Source organism: Clytia hemisphaerica, unplaced genomic scaffold (genome assembly GCF_902728285.1).
Source record: "Clytia hemisphaerica strain Z4C2 unplaced genomic scaffold, Clytia hemisphaerica genome assembly, whole genome shotgun sequence".
NCBI classification, from domain to species: Eukaryota; Metazoa; Cnidaria; class Hydrozoa; order Leptothecata; family Clytiidae; genus Clytia; species Clytia hemisphaerica.
In genome coordinates this window covers 1,238,577-1,257,680 of record NW_027104184.1, presented here as the reverse complement: position 1 = coordinate 1,257,680, position 19,104 = coordinate 1,238,577, and the positions used below count along the sequence as shown (strand labels likewise).

The following is a 19,104-nucleotide window of genomic DNA, read 5'->3' as shown; positions in this document are numbered from 1 at the left end:
AGCTTATTTTGAGTACACGTTTTTTTATAAGAACAAACTATATAAGAACACAAGTCTTCGATGGCTAAAATACTAAGAACAAGTTAAGAACACTTTAAGGCTTTGCAGACGCGAAAAGACCCGATTTTTTAGGAAAATGGGTAAAATTGGTCACAAAATGGAGAAAATAAGAATATTTTAAGGCTTCAAAAATTTTGGCAGTTGTTATAAAAAAACGTGTCTAATCCCACTTTGTCTGTTTATTCTTGAGTTTACCTACCCTTGACTTCTTAAATTTTATTTTTTTCTACCAATAGAATTACAACGTTGATGTGAAAGGAGGCGAAGTGTTGATCAAGTTGCAAAAAGTCCGTCCTGACTTCTGGCCTCGTCTTGTTGAAAGCAAGCAAAAGGTTCACCCTTTTTTAGTGTTTAGCTTTATAAATCAATCCTATGCTCGTCTTGTTGAAGGCAAGCAAAAGGTTCACCTCTTTTTGGACCTACCTCCGGGTGCCCCGGTGGAGGTCCTATAAATTAACCCATGTCCGTTCGTCCGTCCGTCTGTTACCAGCTTTTCTCAGGATTGGCTCATTATTTTTTTCTAATTTTTGGCACAATGATGCAAAATGGCAATACCCAGAACGTGACGGAGCCCGATTTTTGAGAAAAAATTTATTTGGGCAAATTTGGGCCAAAAACTACCTAAAAATAGGGTTTTTTTGGACTTTGTGCCAAATCCTGTCATTACTTTTTTCTGATTTTTTGTACAAAGATGGAGGGCAAGATTCTCTAAAGAATGGCTGAAGTGGTTTTTCCCGGAAAATTCTTATTCGCCTTAAAAAACGGATTTTCGTATTTTGGGGGAAATTCCCTTTAACCAAATAAGAAAATATAGCTTTTAACAATGTTGACTCATTATTTTTTTCTGATTTTTTGCACAATGATGCAAAATGGCAATATCTAAAATGTGACGGAGCCCGATTTTCGAAAAAAAAATATTTTGGCAAATTTGGGCCAAAAACTGTCTAAAAATAGGGTTTTTTGGACTTTGTGTGCAAAATCCTGTTATTACTTTTTTCTGATTTTTTTGTACAAAGATGGAGGGCAAGATTCTCTAAAGAATGACTGAAGTGGTTTTTCCCGGGAAATTCTTATTCGCCTAAAAGACGGATTTTCGTATTTTGGGGAAATTCCCTTTAACCAAATAAGAAAATATAGTTTTTCTCAAAGTTGACTCATTATTTTTTTCTGATTTTTTGCACAATGATGCAAAATGGCAATGCCCAAAATGTGACGGAGCCAGATTTTTAAGGAAAATTATTTTGGGGTAAATTTGGGCCAAAAACAGCTTAAAGGGTTTTTTGGGCCTGAATGGTTTAAGTGATTTTCGTATTTGGGGAAATCCTTTTTTACCATTTCACATTATTCAACACACAAGTTTTATTTTTCCATTCTGAATTTCTGTACAATTATTGTCACTTTTTTCTTATTTTCATCTGATGTTAATCATTAGGTAGGTCCATTCAGCATGTTGCTTTTTAGTGTTTAGCTTTATAAATCAATCCTTTGCTCGTCTTGTTGAAAGCAAGCAAAAGGTTCACCCTTTTTTAGTGTTTAGCTTTTTAAATCAATCCTATGCTCGTCTTGTTGAAAGCAAGCAAAAGGTTCACCCTTTTTCAGTGTTTTAGCTTTATAAATCAATCCTATGCTCGTCCTGGTGAAAGCAAGCAAAAGGTTCAACCCTTTTTAGTGTTTTAGCTATATAAATCAATCCTTTGCTCGCCTTGTTGAAAGCAAGCAAAAGGCTCACTCCTTTTTAGTGTTTAGCTTTTTAAATCAATTCTATGCTCGTCTTGTTGAAAGCAAGCAAAAGGTTCACCCTTTTTTAGTGTTTAGCTTTATAAATCAATTCTATGCTCGTCTTGTTGAAAGCAAGCAAAAGGTTCAACCCTTTTTTAGTGTTTAGCTTTATAAATCGATACTATGCTCGTCTTGTTGAAAGCAAGCAAAAGGTTCAACCCTTTTTTAGTGTTTAGCTTTATAAATCAATTCTATGCTCGTCTTGTTGAAAGCAAGCAAAAGGCTCACCCCTTTTTAGTGTTTTAGCTTTATAAATCAATCCTATGCTCGTCTTGTTGAAAGCAAGCAAAAGGTTCACCCCTTTTTAGTGTTTTAGCTTTATAAATCAATCCTATGCTCGTCTTGTTGAAAGCAAGCAAAAGGTTCACTGCTTTTTTAGATTTTTAGATTCATAAATCAATCCTATTCTCGTCTTGCTGAAAGCAAGCAAAAGGTTCACTATTTTTTAGTGTTTTTGCTTTATAAGTCAACCTTGTGCTCGTCTTGTTGAAAGTAATCAAAAGGTTCACCCTTTTTTGGTGTTTAGCTTTTTAAATCAATCCTATGCTCGTCTTGTTGAAAGCAAGCAAAAGATTCACCCCTTTTTATTGTTTTAGCTTCATAAATCAATTCAATGCTCGTCTTGCTGAAAGCAAGCAAAAGGTTCACCATTTTTTAGTGTTTTTGCTTTATAAGTCAACGCTATGCTCGTCTTGTTGAAAGTAAGCAAAAGGTTCACCCCTTTTTAGTGTTTTAGCTTTATAAATCAATCCTATGCTCGTCTTGTTGAAGGCAAGTAAAAGGTTCACTCCTTTTTAGTGTTTTAGCTTTATAAATCAATCCTATGCTCGTCTTGTTGAAACCAGGTAAAAGGTTCACCCCTTTTTAGTGTTTAGCTTTATAAATCAACCTTTGCTCGTCTTGTTGAAAGCACCCCTTTTTAGTGTTTTTAGCTTTATAAGTCAATCCAATGCTCGTCTTGTTGAAAGCAAGCAAAAGGTTCACCCCTTTTTTAGTGTTTTAGCTTTATAAAATTAATCCTAAATTATCGGTGGGAGGTCAAAACTAAAATCTCAGATGTATGTGAGGAATAAAAGGATTTTGAGTTATTTTTTCAGATGATCTGGAGTTTTTAAAATGTCGGCTAAAGATTTCTTCCTGTGTATTTTACCGAACCAGTTCTATATATTGACACCGATCTGACTTTATAAAAAATAATCATTTTCTCCAATTCACCAAAACACCAGGTGAACGGGCGAATGAATGAACAATTTAAATAACTTAAAGAATCTGCAGGAATGAGACCGACGTGAAGTGATTTAAAATGCAAAACATTTTGTCATTCACTTTTATTATTAAAACTCAGCGAAGAAAAATTAAAAAAAGTAAAAAATATTTACGTAATGATTAATAAGTAGTCAAGTCCATCAAAAAATTCAATAAAAGGAAAGAAATTAAAAGTCATTTCTTTTCTTAAAGCATCCATAAAAAACGAGTCTGCTAAATGACGTGCCCTACGTGCCCACGTGCCCTCATTTTTTTGACGTGCCTTCGTGCCCTACGTGCCTTACGTGCCTTCGTGCTCGCGTGCCTTACGTGCCCAACGTGCCTACGTGCTCGCGTGCCCTCCGAAATTTTACGTGCCCGACGTGCCTACGTGCTTACGTGCTTGCGTGCCCAAAGTTTTGACGTGCCCTCAAGTTTTGACGTGCCCTCAAATTTTGACGTGCCCTCGAATTTTGACGTGCCCTCGAATTTCGACGTGCTCTCAAATTTTGACGTGCCCTCAAATTTTGACGTGCCCTCGAATTTTGACGTGCCCTCGAATTTTGACGTGCCCTCGAATTTCGACGTGCCCTAAAATTTCGGCGTGCCCTCAAATTTCGACGTGCCCTCGAATTTTGACGTGCCCTACCTTGATGATTCATTATCAGAAGACATTTCGTCCCTCTCCTATGAATTCTTCTGTGAAGTTAAACTGTTCCTCGTTTTGCACACAAAAATCGCAAAAAGTCGACACAAAAGAGTAAAAATCAAAAATCACCGTATTTACTTATCATCATATTGAGTACACCACACGCTTCACAGCTTTTAATAAGATTGTCCTTGAATATATTCGCGAAAGCCATCGTTTTCGAATGTCGCTTATTTACACATAAGAATATCGTTGATTTACTATTTTCTTTTTAATTAAAAGTGCAGACACACGAGGGGTAAATCACTTGAAAAAAGGTGTACGATAATTTTTGACTTTTTGAATTTTCATTTGACTTTTTGACTTTTTTTTGACTTTTATTTGACTTTTTGACTTTTTTTTGACTTTTTTCAAACTTCCATTTTGATTTTTTCTCGACAAAAACGCCCACCGCCTTCGGGCGGCTAAGATTTTCCGCCCAAATCTGTCCAAAAACGCCAACCGCCCATAAATTTTGCTCCACCCATCCGCCCATTCAAGAAACTTTTTGACTTTTTCAAGACTTTTTTTTGACTTTTATTTGACTTTTTGACTTTTTTCTAAGAATTTTTGACTTTTTCTTTGACTTTTTGACTTTTTTTTGATTTTTTGACTTTTTTTTGACTTTTTTGACTTTTTTTTGACTTTTTTGACTTTTTTTTTTGACTTTTTGTAGATGTGTACGATAATTTTTCGAGTGATTTACCCCTCGCAGACACAGACAATTTGTATAAGAAAATGTGGTGTTTAAAGAAACAAAGAAACACAAACTTTTCTTTTTGGTCAGCGGATTTAAGATTATCAGCGTCACTGACTTTATGATGTTTTACTTAAAATGTTCTCCTTAAAGTGGAGACAACCTACACCATTTTTTAATACAAATTTCCAAAAAATTTGGCATCGAATTAAAAAAGTTTATATAGGGAAACAAAAAACTATGAGACTGTCTTTGTGCAAAATTTCAAGTTGTATTTCAATGTGATGCTTAAGATTTGAAGGGATTTCTAATGCCATACCTCTATTAAAATCTTAAAAAATTCCTTCCTATTTCAGAAAGTTCTTATAATTAACACTATATCCCCTAACTTGAAATAAAACGAGAGCCAGCTGATAAAAAGTAAATAGCATGCGTCTCACATATTTTCTCTTTTTTTCAACCAATCAGAAAAGTTCTTTATTTAGTTTTGGTTGATTCGAAGTAATGCTTAACCATCTCCTTCAGTGTTTCTTGCTAATTCTTTTATAAGTAGATATCAAAACATCTTCTTCATATTTTTTTCTTCCAACTTTAAAACCCCAACCTAGTGTAGTGTATAATTTATCATAGTGAAAATACTGTTGTTAATTTTGACAATACGAATTTTGACAATACGTTAAAATTTGAGGGCACGTCGAAATTTGAGGGCACGCCGAAATTTTAGGGCACGTCGAAATTCGAGGGCACGTCAAAATTCGAGGACACGTCAAAATTCGAGGGCAAGTCGAAATTTGAGGGCACGTCAAAATTTGAGAGCACGTCGAAATTCGAGGGCACGTCAAAACTTGAGGGCACGTCAAAATTCGAGGGCACGTCAAAATTCGAGGGCACGTCAAAATTTGAGGGCACGTCAAAACTTGAGGGCACGTCAAAACTTTGGGCACGCAAGCACGTAAGCACGTAGGCACGTCGGGCACGTAAAATTTCGGACGGCACGCGAGCACGTAGGCACGTAAGGCACGCGAGCACGAAGGCACGTAAGGCACGTAGGGCACGAAGGCACGTCAAAAAAATTAGGGCACGTTGGCACGTAGGGCACGTCATTTAGCAGACTCATAAAAAACGGAAATTGTCCCCCTTTTTTCTTCTCTTAAAATGAAAGGTTTTTTTTGGAGTTTCTTAAAGCATCCATAAAAAAACGGAAATTGTCCCCCTTTTTTCTTCTCTTAAAATGAAAGGTTTTTTTTGGAGTTTCTTAAAGCATCCATAAAAAAACGGAAATTGTCCCCCTTTTTTCTTCTCTTAAAATGAAAGGTTTTTTTTGGAGTTTCTTAAAGCATCCATAAAAAAACGGAAATTGTCCCCCTTTTTTCTTCTCTTAAAATGAAAGGTTTTTTTTGGAGTTTCTTAAAGGCCAAGAATGATTATCCATAGTGAATAGCCAATCAATCGGACATTTCAAGGCAAATAAAATAAGAGAAAGTGAAGTAAAGTTTTTATTCTCAACTCAGTTACTAAGAACAATGAGAGTCTAAAGGTGTTAAAGCTGGTATCTCAGAGTTCCCAAGAATTTCTAGAATTCTTGTTTTTTTTACTATTTAACAAAGAAAGAGAACGTGTGAATTCGAAAAAGAAGAATAATTTTACTAAATCATAACTTTGTTTGGGAAAAATTGAGGCTGAATTTTACATATCACGACACAATTCAACGGATGAAAGGAGTATAAAGCAACATGAATAGTTTTATGATTTTGATATTATTTGTTTTCCCCTCCATCAAACCACGGTTACAATGCGACAATGATGATCAATATCAATGGTATGTGATTGGTATTTATTCTGCATGCTATAATGAAACAAACCGAACAGAACTTCATCACCTCGCTGAAGCTTTAGACAAAAGTATCAAGTTCATGTGGGAACATGGAATATACGACCGTCTTAACTATAAATACATTTCAATAGATGTTTGTGATGATTTTAATAATCTTCCAAAAATCGTTGAATCTATATACTTGAATGAATCACTTTACTACCTTACGTGGTCTGAAAAGCTGAACAAATCATACAGCTTATCGTCAGTCATTGCAATATACGCAGAAGGACCAGCAGAGATGATGAATTATCTGGACGCTAGTTTTCATGATGACATCAGGTTTACAGGAAGAGACGTCTCTTACAATTCTTCTTTTGACTATGAACAATACAACATGTACGCTACTAATCTCCATTATATAATCACGCATCGTTTAAAATTGGAGCATCTCGTTATATTCAAAGTTCAACCGTTCATGATGAACCCTCTTTTTGAAATTTTAAAATATAAAGCCCTGCAATCAAAACTTTGTATCCATTGGAAAGAAATTGACAAGTCTTGGAATATAAATCAGGAAAATCACTTCTCTCCAAGATGGTTCAAGGAAAACAAACCAGCAGTGCTTACTATGGGTGATAGATATGGACAAGTTTTAATTGCCAAACAATTAGGGATATTAATGGAAAAGGAAAATTTCACAATTCCGATATTGGTTGAAGGGTTTGAGAGTAGTATGAGATATGGTTTATATACTCCAGAAAATTTTGATTGCTTTAAAAATATCAACTCTTCAATCATAACTATAGATTCTGATCTTTTCTTTATTTTGGAACTCTACTCGAGAAACTGGAGAAATTCGCAAATGTTTAAAAGTTTATACTTACACATTAACAAAACTACTCATGTTGGTCAACGATATTCATTGCAATTAACGCTATCTCATTCCTGGCTTTTCAATTTCCAACAATTTGATAAATGTGGTTGTTCTATTAACTACGAATGCATTCGAAATACAATTCGGGAAAGAGCTTTTAACTTAAATCTGTGGAAAAGCATTCGAAACCTATTGAAATGGCACTCTGCACATGTTATATTGTCAGACACAAGGATACCATTAAACCAGACTTCTAGAGGCTGTCGGAAAAGTACTATTAGGGAAGAACGTTATGGATACGTTTTAATGAGAGATCGGCACCATGATGCAAACCAATGTACTTATAACCAAAATAACACAGTGAATTTTTTATGTTGGCAAGGTGATGAGACTTTTTTTTTGTTTTTTATTCTTTTATTTTCTAACATCGGGATATTTCATAGAAATTTATTACAACTAGTCCCGGTTATTTAATGTAACTGCGCTTTAATGAGATTGTTATTTATGATTTATTTTTAAAGTCAATCGCCTGAAAGTTAGAGGAGAGGTCTTAAGGGTAAAAAGATCTAGTATAAATATTGAATTTTTAATTACTCTAATTAATTAATGTTATAGGAATACCTGAGGTGGAAACCAGTCACTGTTCAGCTTTAAATTGTGCGCCTGGTTTCTACAGATCGTATGAAAAAATTGAACATGGTTTCTCTTGGATATGCGTTCGTTGCCAGAAGAACCATCACAAATCCGACTTTGGAAACCATTTATGTTATCCATGTGAAGGACGATTGTCGATAGACAACGGAGAAAGAACGGCGTGTGTGGATCCTTACACAAATATTTTCGTCAGCTATCAGTCAAAAGAATTCTACATCATTGGAGTTATCTCAATGGTTGGATCATTGACTGCCATACTAACTTTGATAATCTTCATAATCAAAAGAAACACACCTATTGTTACGACGTCAAATTTCAAAGTTTCAAGTTTGCATATATCTATTCAGGCAGTTACAATGATCACCGCCCCAATTTTATACTTTATGAATCATAATTGCGTTTCGAAACCATTAGTTTTAACTACCTTATACACCTTTGACATTGGTATTGTTTTTATCAAGTCACAAAAGCTTCTACAAGCATTTCTTTGCAAGGTAAAACTTACAGCCGAAGAAGACAAACGCACAGTAATGGCTCAGATTTTGACTGTTGTCATTTTTCTAGTCTCCGTCAACGCTGTATTCTTCGTCTGCCTTTATCAACAACAAGTAACCATTCTTGAATTCGAGGATCCTCAGGGAATGACAAGAGAGTATGCATGCAATACCTATTTTCACAGCAATGCTATAATGATCGCAATTGCAGTAATCCAACTAATGTGCACGATACAAGCTTTTCGAGGACGGCATCTTCCGAGTGTCATGAACGACGGTGTCGTTTTGATGTTTACCACAATCATATTGACCGCTTCATTTGTTGTTTGCTTCATCATCGTTCCTTTTCAAAGGCCAACGGAGAAAGAAATTTCACAATGTATGGCGATTTTAGTCAATACCATGGTCATTACATTCCTCATGTACGGTCTAAAGGCTTACCGTATTCTGTTTCATCCGGAACAAAACACAAGAGTGTATTTCCGCAATCAGTGTTTGACAGAGATGAGACAAGACGTCAATCAAAGAATCGAGATGAGATAGCGAACATGTTAGTTATGAAACACTTAAGTATTATTTAATCATTATTCCTAAAAAATTAATTAACAAAAACGCTTCCTAAAAACTAACGAAAAATTGGACTGAACAGTGTAGTGATGAATTGAATCGGATGTATGTCCCAATATGTTTAGCAGTGGAAGCAAGAGTGGCTACATCTTTCATTGGAACAACATTTTTTACCATATTTGAAAAATAGCTTTTTGAGCCTACCTGGGGTCGGGGGTCATGTTCAATCAATATTTAATTATATTTAAAAGATAAAACAATTTTCATTTCTGAAATATATTTTGAGCTTTCACGTGTCTCATTCAAGTTAAGGTATGTCATAAGGTTAAGTGACACCTTCTCTTCTACAGATGATCTGGAGTTTTTACAACGTCGGCTAAAGATTTCTTCCTGTGTATTTTACCGAACCAGTTCTATATTCGTGATAATATGCTGTACACCCCCACAAAATTCATGTACCCTCTAGGTTTCGAAGGTCCCAAGGTCCCGAGATTAGAATATACCAAATACACCCCAAAATATACATATAACGCCTTGGTCCCAAAGGTCCCGAGGTCCCGAGATGAGATTGTACCAAATACACCCAAAAATTACATATAACCTCTTGTTCCCAAAGGTCCCGAGGTCCCGAGATGAGAATATGCAAAATACACCCCAAAATATACATATACCCCCTTGGTCCCAAAGGTCCCGAGGTCCCGAGATTAGAATATACCAAATACACACCAAAATATACATATAACTAAGTAAGTTTGCGACCGCAGTCGAGGGCGACCCGAAGGCTCCCTTTTCGTATAGCTGTCTACCCGAAGGTAGGGGAGGGCGCCACTCCTTTCCCTGGATTTCTCCACTTACCCTTGATCCGTCTCTTTAGTTGCTGAGCATCAAGCAAAGAGGCATCAAGTACCATTTTGGGAATCTTTGGTATGACCCGACTGGGGATCGAACCCACTACCTTGCGCACCGTAGCTGAATGCTCTACCTTTATGCTACGGTCGCAAAATATACATATAACCTGTTGGTCCCAAAGGTCCCGAGGTCCCGAGATTAGAATATACCAAATACACCCCAAAATATACATATACCCCCTTGGTCCCAAAGGTCCCGAGATTAGAATATACCAAAATACACTCGAAAATATACATATACCCCTAGGTCCCAAAGGTCCCGAGGTCCCGAGATGTTGTGCGCAGATATGTAATTATTTTGCGCAGATATGTAATTTCTGCACAAATATGTAATTATTTTGGGCAACTATGTAATTTCGAGCTCCACAGATATGTAATAAAATTTCTGCGCAGATATGTAACACGGTCTTTAAAATCAATGGTACAAAACATTGATAGCTTTTACAATAGACGATATCGGCTTTCCGAATTCTCCCCGAATGATTACCCATGATGCATTGCGCAAAAAATTCACGGACAATATTGACTTACTGAATTTTTTTGCGCAATGCATCATGGGTAATCATTCGGGGAGAATTTCGTTAAGCCGATATCGTCTATTACTTTTACCTTTTTTCGAACTTAGGTATTTTAGCTAATTCCTATTAAATACAAGAAGTAATATCTTATTATAAGCATCAACTATTAAAAGAATCATCGTTATAAGAAAATGATCTACAACTTTTCAACCACTAAGTTTAAGCTTTCGGTGATTGATTCTTTCAAAGCAAACATGGAATAGCGCCTAAAATGGAAAAAATTATTTTTCTTATAAGCATCATCTTTATAAGAAAATGATCTATAACTTTTCAACTACTAAGTTTTAGCTTTCGGTGATTGGCTCTTTCAAAGCAAACATGGAATTATCGCCTAAAATGAAAATAATTTTTTTTTCTTAAATGCACCTACTTTATAAGAAACAGATCAATAACTCTTGATAGACGGTGGTATACCTTCTGGTAATTAGTTTTTACAAAGTAAACAAGGGATGGCACATAATGTGAGCATATTTATTTTTCTTGTGAGCATTAACTTTACAAGAATCAAAGCAATAACTCTTGATAGAGGTTATTATATCTTTCGGTTTATTAGTTTTTGCAAGTAAACAAGGGATGACCCATAATATGAGCGTATTTTTATTTTTTATAGGCATCAGCTTTATAAGAATTAAATCAATAACTCTTGATAGACGGTCATATACCTTTCGGTAATTAGTTCTTACAAAGTAAACAAGGGGGAGCAAATAATATGAGCATTGACAAATTAAGTAGAAAATAAGAAACAAAAACAAAAACAAACACGACAAAAATTAAACATTATGTATACAAACGCAGATCAGCTTACGAAAAAGAAGAAACGAGAACTAAAGACAAGCTAGTTTTAAATGAAAAGCCCCATATCATAGCAATATGCGAAGTAAAACCAAAAAAATGGAAAAAAGAGCGCTTGATTCAGGACTATGTCGTCAAAGATTACTCCGAGCCTTATGAAACGAATTCCTTGAATAAAGTCGGTCGTGGAACTGTCATCCTTATACACAAGTCAATAAAAAACCTTGTTCTTGAAATGAGACCTACCCATGATTTTCAAGAAGTTTGCATGCTATAGATCAAGTTGGAAGGATCAAACTGTTTTCTCTCTGCATGTGTGTATAGGAGTCCTACTAATACGACCACATCAGCCAGGAATAACATTACATTGAACCTTCTCTTAAAGGAAATTGCGTTCAACAACAAATATACTCACAAATGTATCGTCGGTGATTTCAACTACAAAGACATCAACTGGAAAAACTGGTCCACTCCTCACGACGAAACAAAGGAAGATGAACAATTTCTGGACGCTCTAAGAGACGCCTTTTTCTACCAACACGTTGATGAATCAACCCGAGCTAGAGGGACGGACACACCTTCCCTTATCGATCTGATCCGGATAAACGAAGAACACCAAGTCAATAATCTAACCTATCTAGCCCCCCTTGACAAAAGCGATCATAGTGTTCTCTCATTCATATTTGAATGTTATTTTGAAACCGAGCCTGTAGGTGCGAAATACAATTACAATAAAGCAGACTACGAAGCGATGAAAGGAGATCTTGAAAATTCTGAATGGGTTACTGATTTCATTAGCAGGGCAGACGTCACACATGTTAATGAGTGCTGGAATATGTTACGAGATAAACTTCTTGACCTTAGGAACCAATACGTACCATGCACAAAAGAAGAAAACTCTTAGAAAAGAAAGGGGAAATTTGCGATTGCTATAGAACTTCGAAAAACCATCAAAGAAAAGCGTCGTCTCCACCGCAAATGGATAAGGTCGATTGGCACATCAACCGAACAGAGAAGTAGAGCTGAATACGTGATAACAAGAAACCTTGTAAGTAGAAAAATAGCACAGAGAAGAAGGAGGCTAGAAGAACAAATCTGTGATCAAGCGAAGAAAAGTCCAAAGAAATTCTGGAAACATATTCGCAGCTCCATGAAAACAAAACCGGGAATTTCTCCTCTCCTTCTTGACCCGAAGGATAACTCATCACTCTGTTATAGGGATGAAGATAAGGCAGACGTACTACAGGATCAATTTTGTAGTGTTTTTACACAAGAGCCTGCTGGACCACTACCAGAGTTTGCATCACATACAGACTCATGTGTAACTTTCGATCTCACCATTGAAATGGTCCGAAAAGGAACTGAAAGGCGTGAACCCTAACAAGTCACTGGGACCAGATGAGATACATCCTGCTATGTTGAAGGCGTTAGCTTTCTATATTGCTGTCCCCCTATACATTGTTATGTCTAAATCCTTCGCAGAAAGTACACTACCGGATGATTGGAAAATTGCGCACGTATCCCCGATCTATAAGAAAGGAAAAAAGAACTTGGCAGAAAATTACAGGCCAGTTAGCTTGACATCTATTGCTTGTAGATTGATGGAAAGAATTGTTAAAGATCAAATAATGAAGCTCCTAGTAGACAAAAAGTTACTTTCTGACAAGCAACACGGATTCTTGGGGAAAAGATCAACAGTCACACAATTATTGAGTTATCTTGATAAATGTTCAGACTCGATATCAGAAAGTAAAGTGGTAGATGTTATCTATTTCGACTTTGCCAAGGCCTTCGATACAGTTCCACACCGCAGATTACTCAAGAAACTCGACGCATACGGTATCAAAGGATTCACGTTAGACTGGATCAAATCCTTTCTATCGGATCGATATCAGTATGTCAAGGTAAATGGTAAACTATCCAAGGAAGGTAAAGTACTCAGCGGTGTCCCGCAGGGAAGTGTTCTTGGTCCATTACTTTTTGTGTTATATATCAACGATCTACCTGAGGTTACAAGCTCTGATATGTACCTCTTTGCAGACGACACTAAGCTTGTTGAGGAGATAAATAGTGCTGAAGATGCCATTCGCTTGCAACATGATATCCATGCAATGGAAAGATGGTCAAATGACTGGCTACTCAGATTCCACCCAGATAAATGCCACGTGCTAACACTGGGAAAATTTTGGAACATCAAACATGCCCATCCATACAACATAGACGGGTTAATCCTGGAGCACGTGGATCAAGAAAAAGATCTCGGAGTGATTATCGTCGGGGAACTGAATTTTGAAGAACACATCTTTGGTAAAATCAAGAAAGCTAACTCAATCGTTGGTCTGATCAGCAGAAGTTTTGACTTTCTTTCACCAGAAATGCTCCGCATTTTTTTTTATAGCGTTCGTCCGACCTCATCTTGAGTACGCTCAAGCCGTTTGGTCTCCACGACTCATCAAACACATCGATGCCATCGAGAGTGTTCAGCGAAGGGCCACGAGACTGGTTAGCGGGTACAAGAACAAATCTTATACCGTCTCCGTAAGATTAACCTTCCGACACTGAAAATCAGACGTAAAATTGGCGATATGGTTGAAGTATATAAACATCTTCACGTTTATGATAAATCATCGGCCTGTCAAAAGTTTGTCCTTCGCGAACGCCGGAAACGTCAGCACGATTACGAACTACAAAAAAACTTTGCAAATGATGGTGTCAGAGGGTATCAAACAAATTCGTTGTTCTACAGAAGTATTGACATATGGAATGGTCTTGGAGTTGATGTTGTAGCTGCAACATCTGTCGCCAACTTCAAAGAAAAATTGCCCACAGAATGGGAAAAAGATCTCCATAAATTGTAAAATGTTAAGCATGATTATTTCATAGAGGTCGATAGACTTGGGAAATATATTACTGTAAATAAATATTAATTTTTCCTATAAGCAACTACTTTATGAGAATCAAATAACTCTTTGTAGAATAGTATATACCTTTCGGTAATTACCGTATTCCTTCGAATACACGCTCCTTCTCTGAGGAAAAAGACTCCCCTCAATGGGAGGTTTTAAATTTTTTAATTAACACCCCTCTTGAAAGTCTTAAAATTAAAAAGACGCCCAGGACATTTATTCGAAGAAATACGGTAGTTTTTACAAAGTTAATGAGGGAGAACATGTGCAATTCTGCTAAATCTAACATTAGTTTATAAGAATTCTATAAGAACAAGGATATTTTTCTAAGTGGAATAGGCTTTCAGAGATTTGATTTATCAAACAAAAGCTAACAAATAGTGTTTAAGAGTTATGAATTGTGTTGTTATAAAGTTGATGCTTATAAGAAAAACAAATGTTTTTAGTTTAAGCGCAATCCTATATTTACTTTGAAAGAGCCAAACGCCGAAAGCTAATAATCATTGGTTTAGAAGTTATGAATTGTGTTCTTATAAAGTTGATGCTTAAAAGAAAAATCAATTTTTCTAGCTTAAGCACAATCCTATATTTGCTTTGAATGAACCAAATGCCGTATATTATCATCTCGGGACCTCGGGACCTTTGGGATCAAGGGGGTATATATACATTTTGGGGTGTATTTGGTGTATTCTCATCTCGGGATCTTCGGGACCAAGGGGGTATATGTGTATTTTGGGGTGTATTTGGTGTATTCTCATCTCGGGACCTCGGGACCTTCCGGACCAAGGGGGTATGTGTATTTTGGGGTGTATTTGGTGTATTTTCATCTCGGGACCTCGGGGCCTTTAGGACCAAGGGGGTATATATACATTTGGGGTGTATTTGGTGTATTCTCATCTCGGGATCTTCGGGACCAAGGGGGTATATGTGTATTTTGGGGTGTATTTGGTGTATTCTCATCTCGGGACCTCGGGACCTTCGGGACCAAGGGGGTATGTGTATTTTGGGGTGTATTTGGTGTATTTTCATCTCGGGACCTCGGGGCCTTTAGGACCAAGGGGTATATGTATATTTTGGGGTGTATTTTCATCTCGGGACCTCGGGACCTTTGGGACCAAGGGGGTATATGTATATTTTGGGGTGTATTTGGTGTATTCTCATCTCGGGACCAAGGGACCAAGGGGGTATATGTGTATTTTGGAGTGTATTTGGTGTATTCTCATCTCGGGACCTCGGGACCTTTGGGACCAAGGGGGTATATGTATATTTTAGGGTGTATTTGATGTGTTCTCATTTCGGGACCTCGGGACCTTCGGGACTAAGGGGGTATATGTGTATTTTGGGGTGTATTTGGTATATTCTCATCTCGGGACCTCGGGACCTTCGGGACCAAGGGGGTATATGTGTATTTGGGAGTGTAGTTTGTGTATTCTCATCTGCGGGACCTTTGGGACCTTAGATAAATGAATATTGTAGAGGGAATAGTGTTTCTACATTTACATTACATGTCTTATTTTTGCCAAATCTAAGTCTTTTGTTTAAATGAATTTTAGGTTGAGTAAGTAAATGCTTTTCTTGCTGTTCTGTAAAATTCAAAGTATTTGTGTCTTATAAAAACCCCAGACTGACCCTATTTTTTGCATACTACCAACTCAAAAAGTGGTATTTCAGTTTACGAGCTAAAATATTATTTGGATGTTTTGACATAGAGGCCAAGTACCCTTTTTTAGTCTTTTGGGAACAATTTTTCCTGAATAACTGTCTTTTGAAAATAGTCCTGCCGCGGAAAATTCTACAACAATCTTGTTTTGCGTCATCACAATCTAACTAACAGGTTGCCCTGATCCTGATGTTACTTGAGATCTCCATCGTCTTCAGGCGTGAGGGTAACAAAGAAATTCAGAAAGTCTACCTCTATGATAAATAACGCCTGCGTGTCAAAAGTTATCTGACAATAAGACAATCACGAATGTCATTTATAAAACACTAAAACGTTGTTAGAACCTTTACCTATGTTCCATTTAACTTTAGATGAACTTAACGAATAACCCCATTTTCTTATTTACTTTTCACGCTGAATCTGTTGGTAGCCTTGGATATTTGATTTTCAGACTTCGAAAAAACCGTTAGTAAAGGGGGAGACCCTTGATAAGTTCTATCGATTAACTAACAATCGATTCCCTCGAAAACTGCAGGAGATTCGATGGGCAAATTTTTTTTCTTCAATTCTACACCCTATTAGGAGCATAATATCAAAAATTTGCCCTGGTCTAAGGGGTGCCCTACGAAAACCATTTTTAAGACCTTTTCTGAATCTCGGACGCTGGCCTATAAGGAGGTATTTGAGTTTTAGAGGTTCGAGGTAAAGAGACTCTACTTTGCAATACTTTTTGTTTTAAACCATGTTTAGACTTTACATTTTTTACGTATCGCTCCGATATGATGTTTGTTATGGATAGGAAGTGTTCATACTCATTTCGGAACGTTTCGGAGCAACGAAACAGCAGCTCCGTTGCGATGAAAATATAGCGAGCACCTCACTAAAAACCGGGATTTTTCATTCCGTTTCTTAGTTAGTTCCACTTTGAAGTTTTTTGAAAAATAGAAGCCTTTTAAGTATCCTGACGCAAATTCGATTTTTTCGCTACTGCAGGAGCTTCGAAAGCTAAAAGTGACGTCAAAAAAACGAATGTTTGGGGCCCGAAAACCTGGGCTCAAAACATTCGAAATCGAAAAAGTCGCAAAGTGGAAAAAACGTTAATTGCATAGAAAAAAGCGGTCTTATAGGCCAATGAAAATAGTGCAGAAAAGCCTTTTCGATCCGTTTTGCTTTGCAACGTCCTTCTTTTTTGACGTTTCGAATTTAGACTACGTCTGAACATAACCTTACTCTATCCTCCTCTTTTTTCTAGTTACCATACCTCCGTTATGATTTCGATCGTTGGCAAGAAGGGATGGGAGGAAACACAAACAGCAATGCTAATGATCTTGATGATGACGACAATAGTGACGGTGAGTTGAATATGGTTTCAATTATCGTTTGCTTTGATGGCTAGATCACGAGATATTTAGGCTATAAGACCATTGAGTCGGCACAATTTTAAGACATCTTAGCTGAGTCAGCAAAAATTTTAACCCAAATATCTCGTGATCAAACTCTCCGGAACTTATTATATAAACTGCACCATTTCCAAGGTCCTCGGACCATTCTAGGCTGTCTAATTGGCGAAATTTAAAAAACGTTAGTTATTTTTTCATCATCTTTCAGATAAAATAGTCGAAATTTATTTTTGTAAACCTTGTTTCCAGTGGTTTGTACTAAAAATTGACGCCATCAGATAAAACCTGAAAAAAGGTTCAAAAATTTTCAAATCAAGTACAGGTTCTTTTCTTGTGGCTCTAGGTACCATAAGGAACCTGTGTGCAAAATTTCAGTCACTTATTATTAACTAATTTTATTGGACTAGTTAGTCCATTTTAGATAGGTAGTCCCCAAATTGAATGAATTAATCTCTTTCTAGATTCACCTGTATCATTCTCTACATTCCTCCCTGGCCTACCACCCCCGCCCAAATCCAAACCAGATCCTACTGGGCGGCCCGCCCCGATCTTTGACGTCACGTCTAGCGACTCGAGCGGAGATGAAAGTAACGACGATGACTTTGATGACGGATTTCATCGGGACGGTGTCGGAAATGATTTCTTCAAATTGTAAGATAAACCAACGGATAACGAAGAAAGACTGTTTCCTTCTCTTTGCAAGACCACTGTAAGAACTTCTTTTTGATGATATTGGTTTCTGTAGGCTACGTTTAAAAGCATGAAAGAACTGAGTTGTATCATCGAGGGGGGATTATCTTTGGCAATCTTTAACGGGATAATCAGATGGTCCGAGATTTTAAGGGTACCTGTTCTTACTTATCTCAAATGAAGGAGGGTGAAATGTTACCTAAGAGAAATCCTTATAGATACTATAGGATCTTAACACCGTTGAGATTGCCAAGGAGATTGAATGGAGTAACACTGAAAAACTAGACATCAGAGACATCATCTTATTTTGGTGTGTATTTTATGGTTCTGCAGCTCAATATGAAGTTGAGAAGAATACGTGGTATTAGGCTCTTCCAGAACATTTTTGTACGTGGGGGATATATTGGGTATCTTGTCCGAGGGTAGTGAAAAATCTACAAAATTTTGTTTTGGGGCAAACTTACTCTGATGAGGGGTGATTTTGAATGTCCGGGGGTCAACTGATGCTTGTCCGGGGTTGAGATCTGTCCGGGGGTCAAAATTCCCGGGGGTAAATTTCTAAAAAATGCTATATCCTCCACCCCCCCCTCCCCCCGTATTCAGATTTTTTCTGGAAGAGCCCATATCAATAAATCCCATTGCTTTAACTTTAGTCAGCTCGTGGATGAATCAACTGTTTTGTTAATATTGTTTCATTTTATACATAGCAAACACGAAGCATAACCTTTTTGTAAAGTTTGATGTTTGTGTTTTTATAACAGTACGGAAAACTAGGTAACAGTATAAAAAACTTTATATTTGAAAAAAGAAAATATTTTTAACAACACTATAGCGAATATGTGCAAAACAAAATTTTTATTTCAAAAAAAGGTTTACAAAAACACTGACAATATGAAATTTCATGACAAAATACTTTTGATATACTTCAAGATGTGATCACTTGCTTGAAATATTGTGCTCTTTTATTACTTTCCCTGACAAGACGTGTAACACATTCGCGTTCTTGCAAACGATCGTACCACGGAAACAGGTTTTCGATTCCAATTTAGTTTTGATTGACAAAAAATTCACCCACGCATTCAAGCTGGGATTGAAATTTTACGGAAAAGAATTTACGACATCAGCTTATTGAGACCCAGTTTGCGTGGTTTTAACCGAAATTTCAATCCCATCATCAGTTAAATCGTTTGCTTCTTTCTGGAAAGGTTTTGACTTAAAGCTGTAAATTTTGCGTGCGTCAGCAAATAAAAAACCTGGTCAAAACTAAAAGATGTCACTTTGTTATTATTCACTTCG

The 19,104-nt window shown here is 36.8% G+C and overlaps 2 protein-coding genes across 2 annotated transcripts in view; both read left to right on the top strand.

Moving 5' to 3' along the window:
* The window catches only part of LOC136814829 (putative ATP-dependent RNA helicase TDRD12), an 83,382-nt gene extending 64,645 nt beyond the window's left edge, over nt 1–18,737 (top strand). Inside the window, exons 40-42 of the mRNA XM_067071258.1 lie at nt 297–392; nt 16,971–17,070; nt 17,580–18,737. Of these exons, the coding sequence (XP_066927359.1) occupies nt 297–392; nt 16,971–17,070; nt 17,580–17,773 (390 nt within the window). The 3' untranslated portion in view covers nt 17,774–18,737. The remainder of the gene's footprint in view (nt 1–296; nt 393–16,970; nt 17,071–17,579) is intronic.
* On the top strand, nt 5,968–9,165 carry LOC136814828 (uncharacterized). The gene is made up of 2 exons (XM_067071257.1): nt 5,968–7,541; nt 7,775–9,165. The coding sequence occupies exons 1-2, from the start codon at nt 6,203–6,205 to the stop codon at nt 8,848–8,850; spliced, it is 2,415 nt and encodes an 804-aa protein (XP_066927358.1). The 5' UTR covers nt 5,968–6,202; the 3' UTR covers nt 8,851–9,165.
* Nucleotides 18,738–19,104: the final 367 nt, after the last annotated feature.

Bases quoted from the DNA above. Each gene is read 5' to 3' on its own strand.
- LOC136814828 (XM_067071257.1), top strand. From the start codon at position 6,203: ATGAATAGTTTTATGATTTTGATATTATTTGTTTTCCCCTCCATCAAA. The intron at 7,542-7,774 runs GTGATGAGACTT...TTAATGTTATAG, and splicing joins GAATTTTTTATGTTGGCAAG to GAATACCTGAGGTGGAAACC.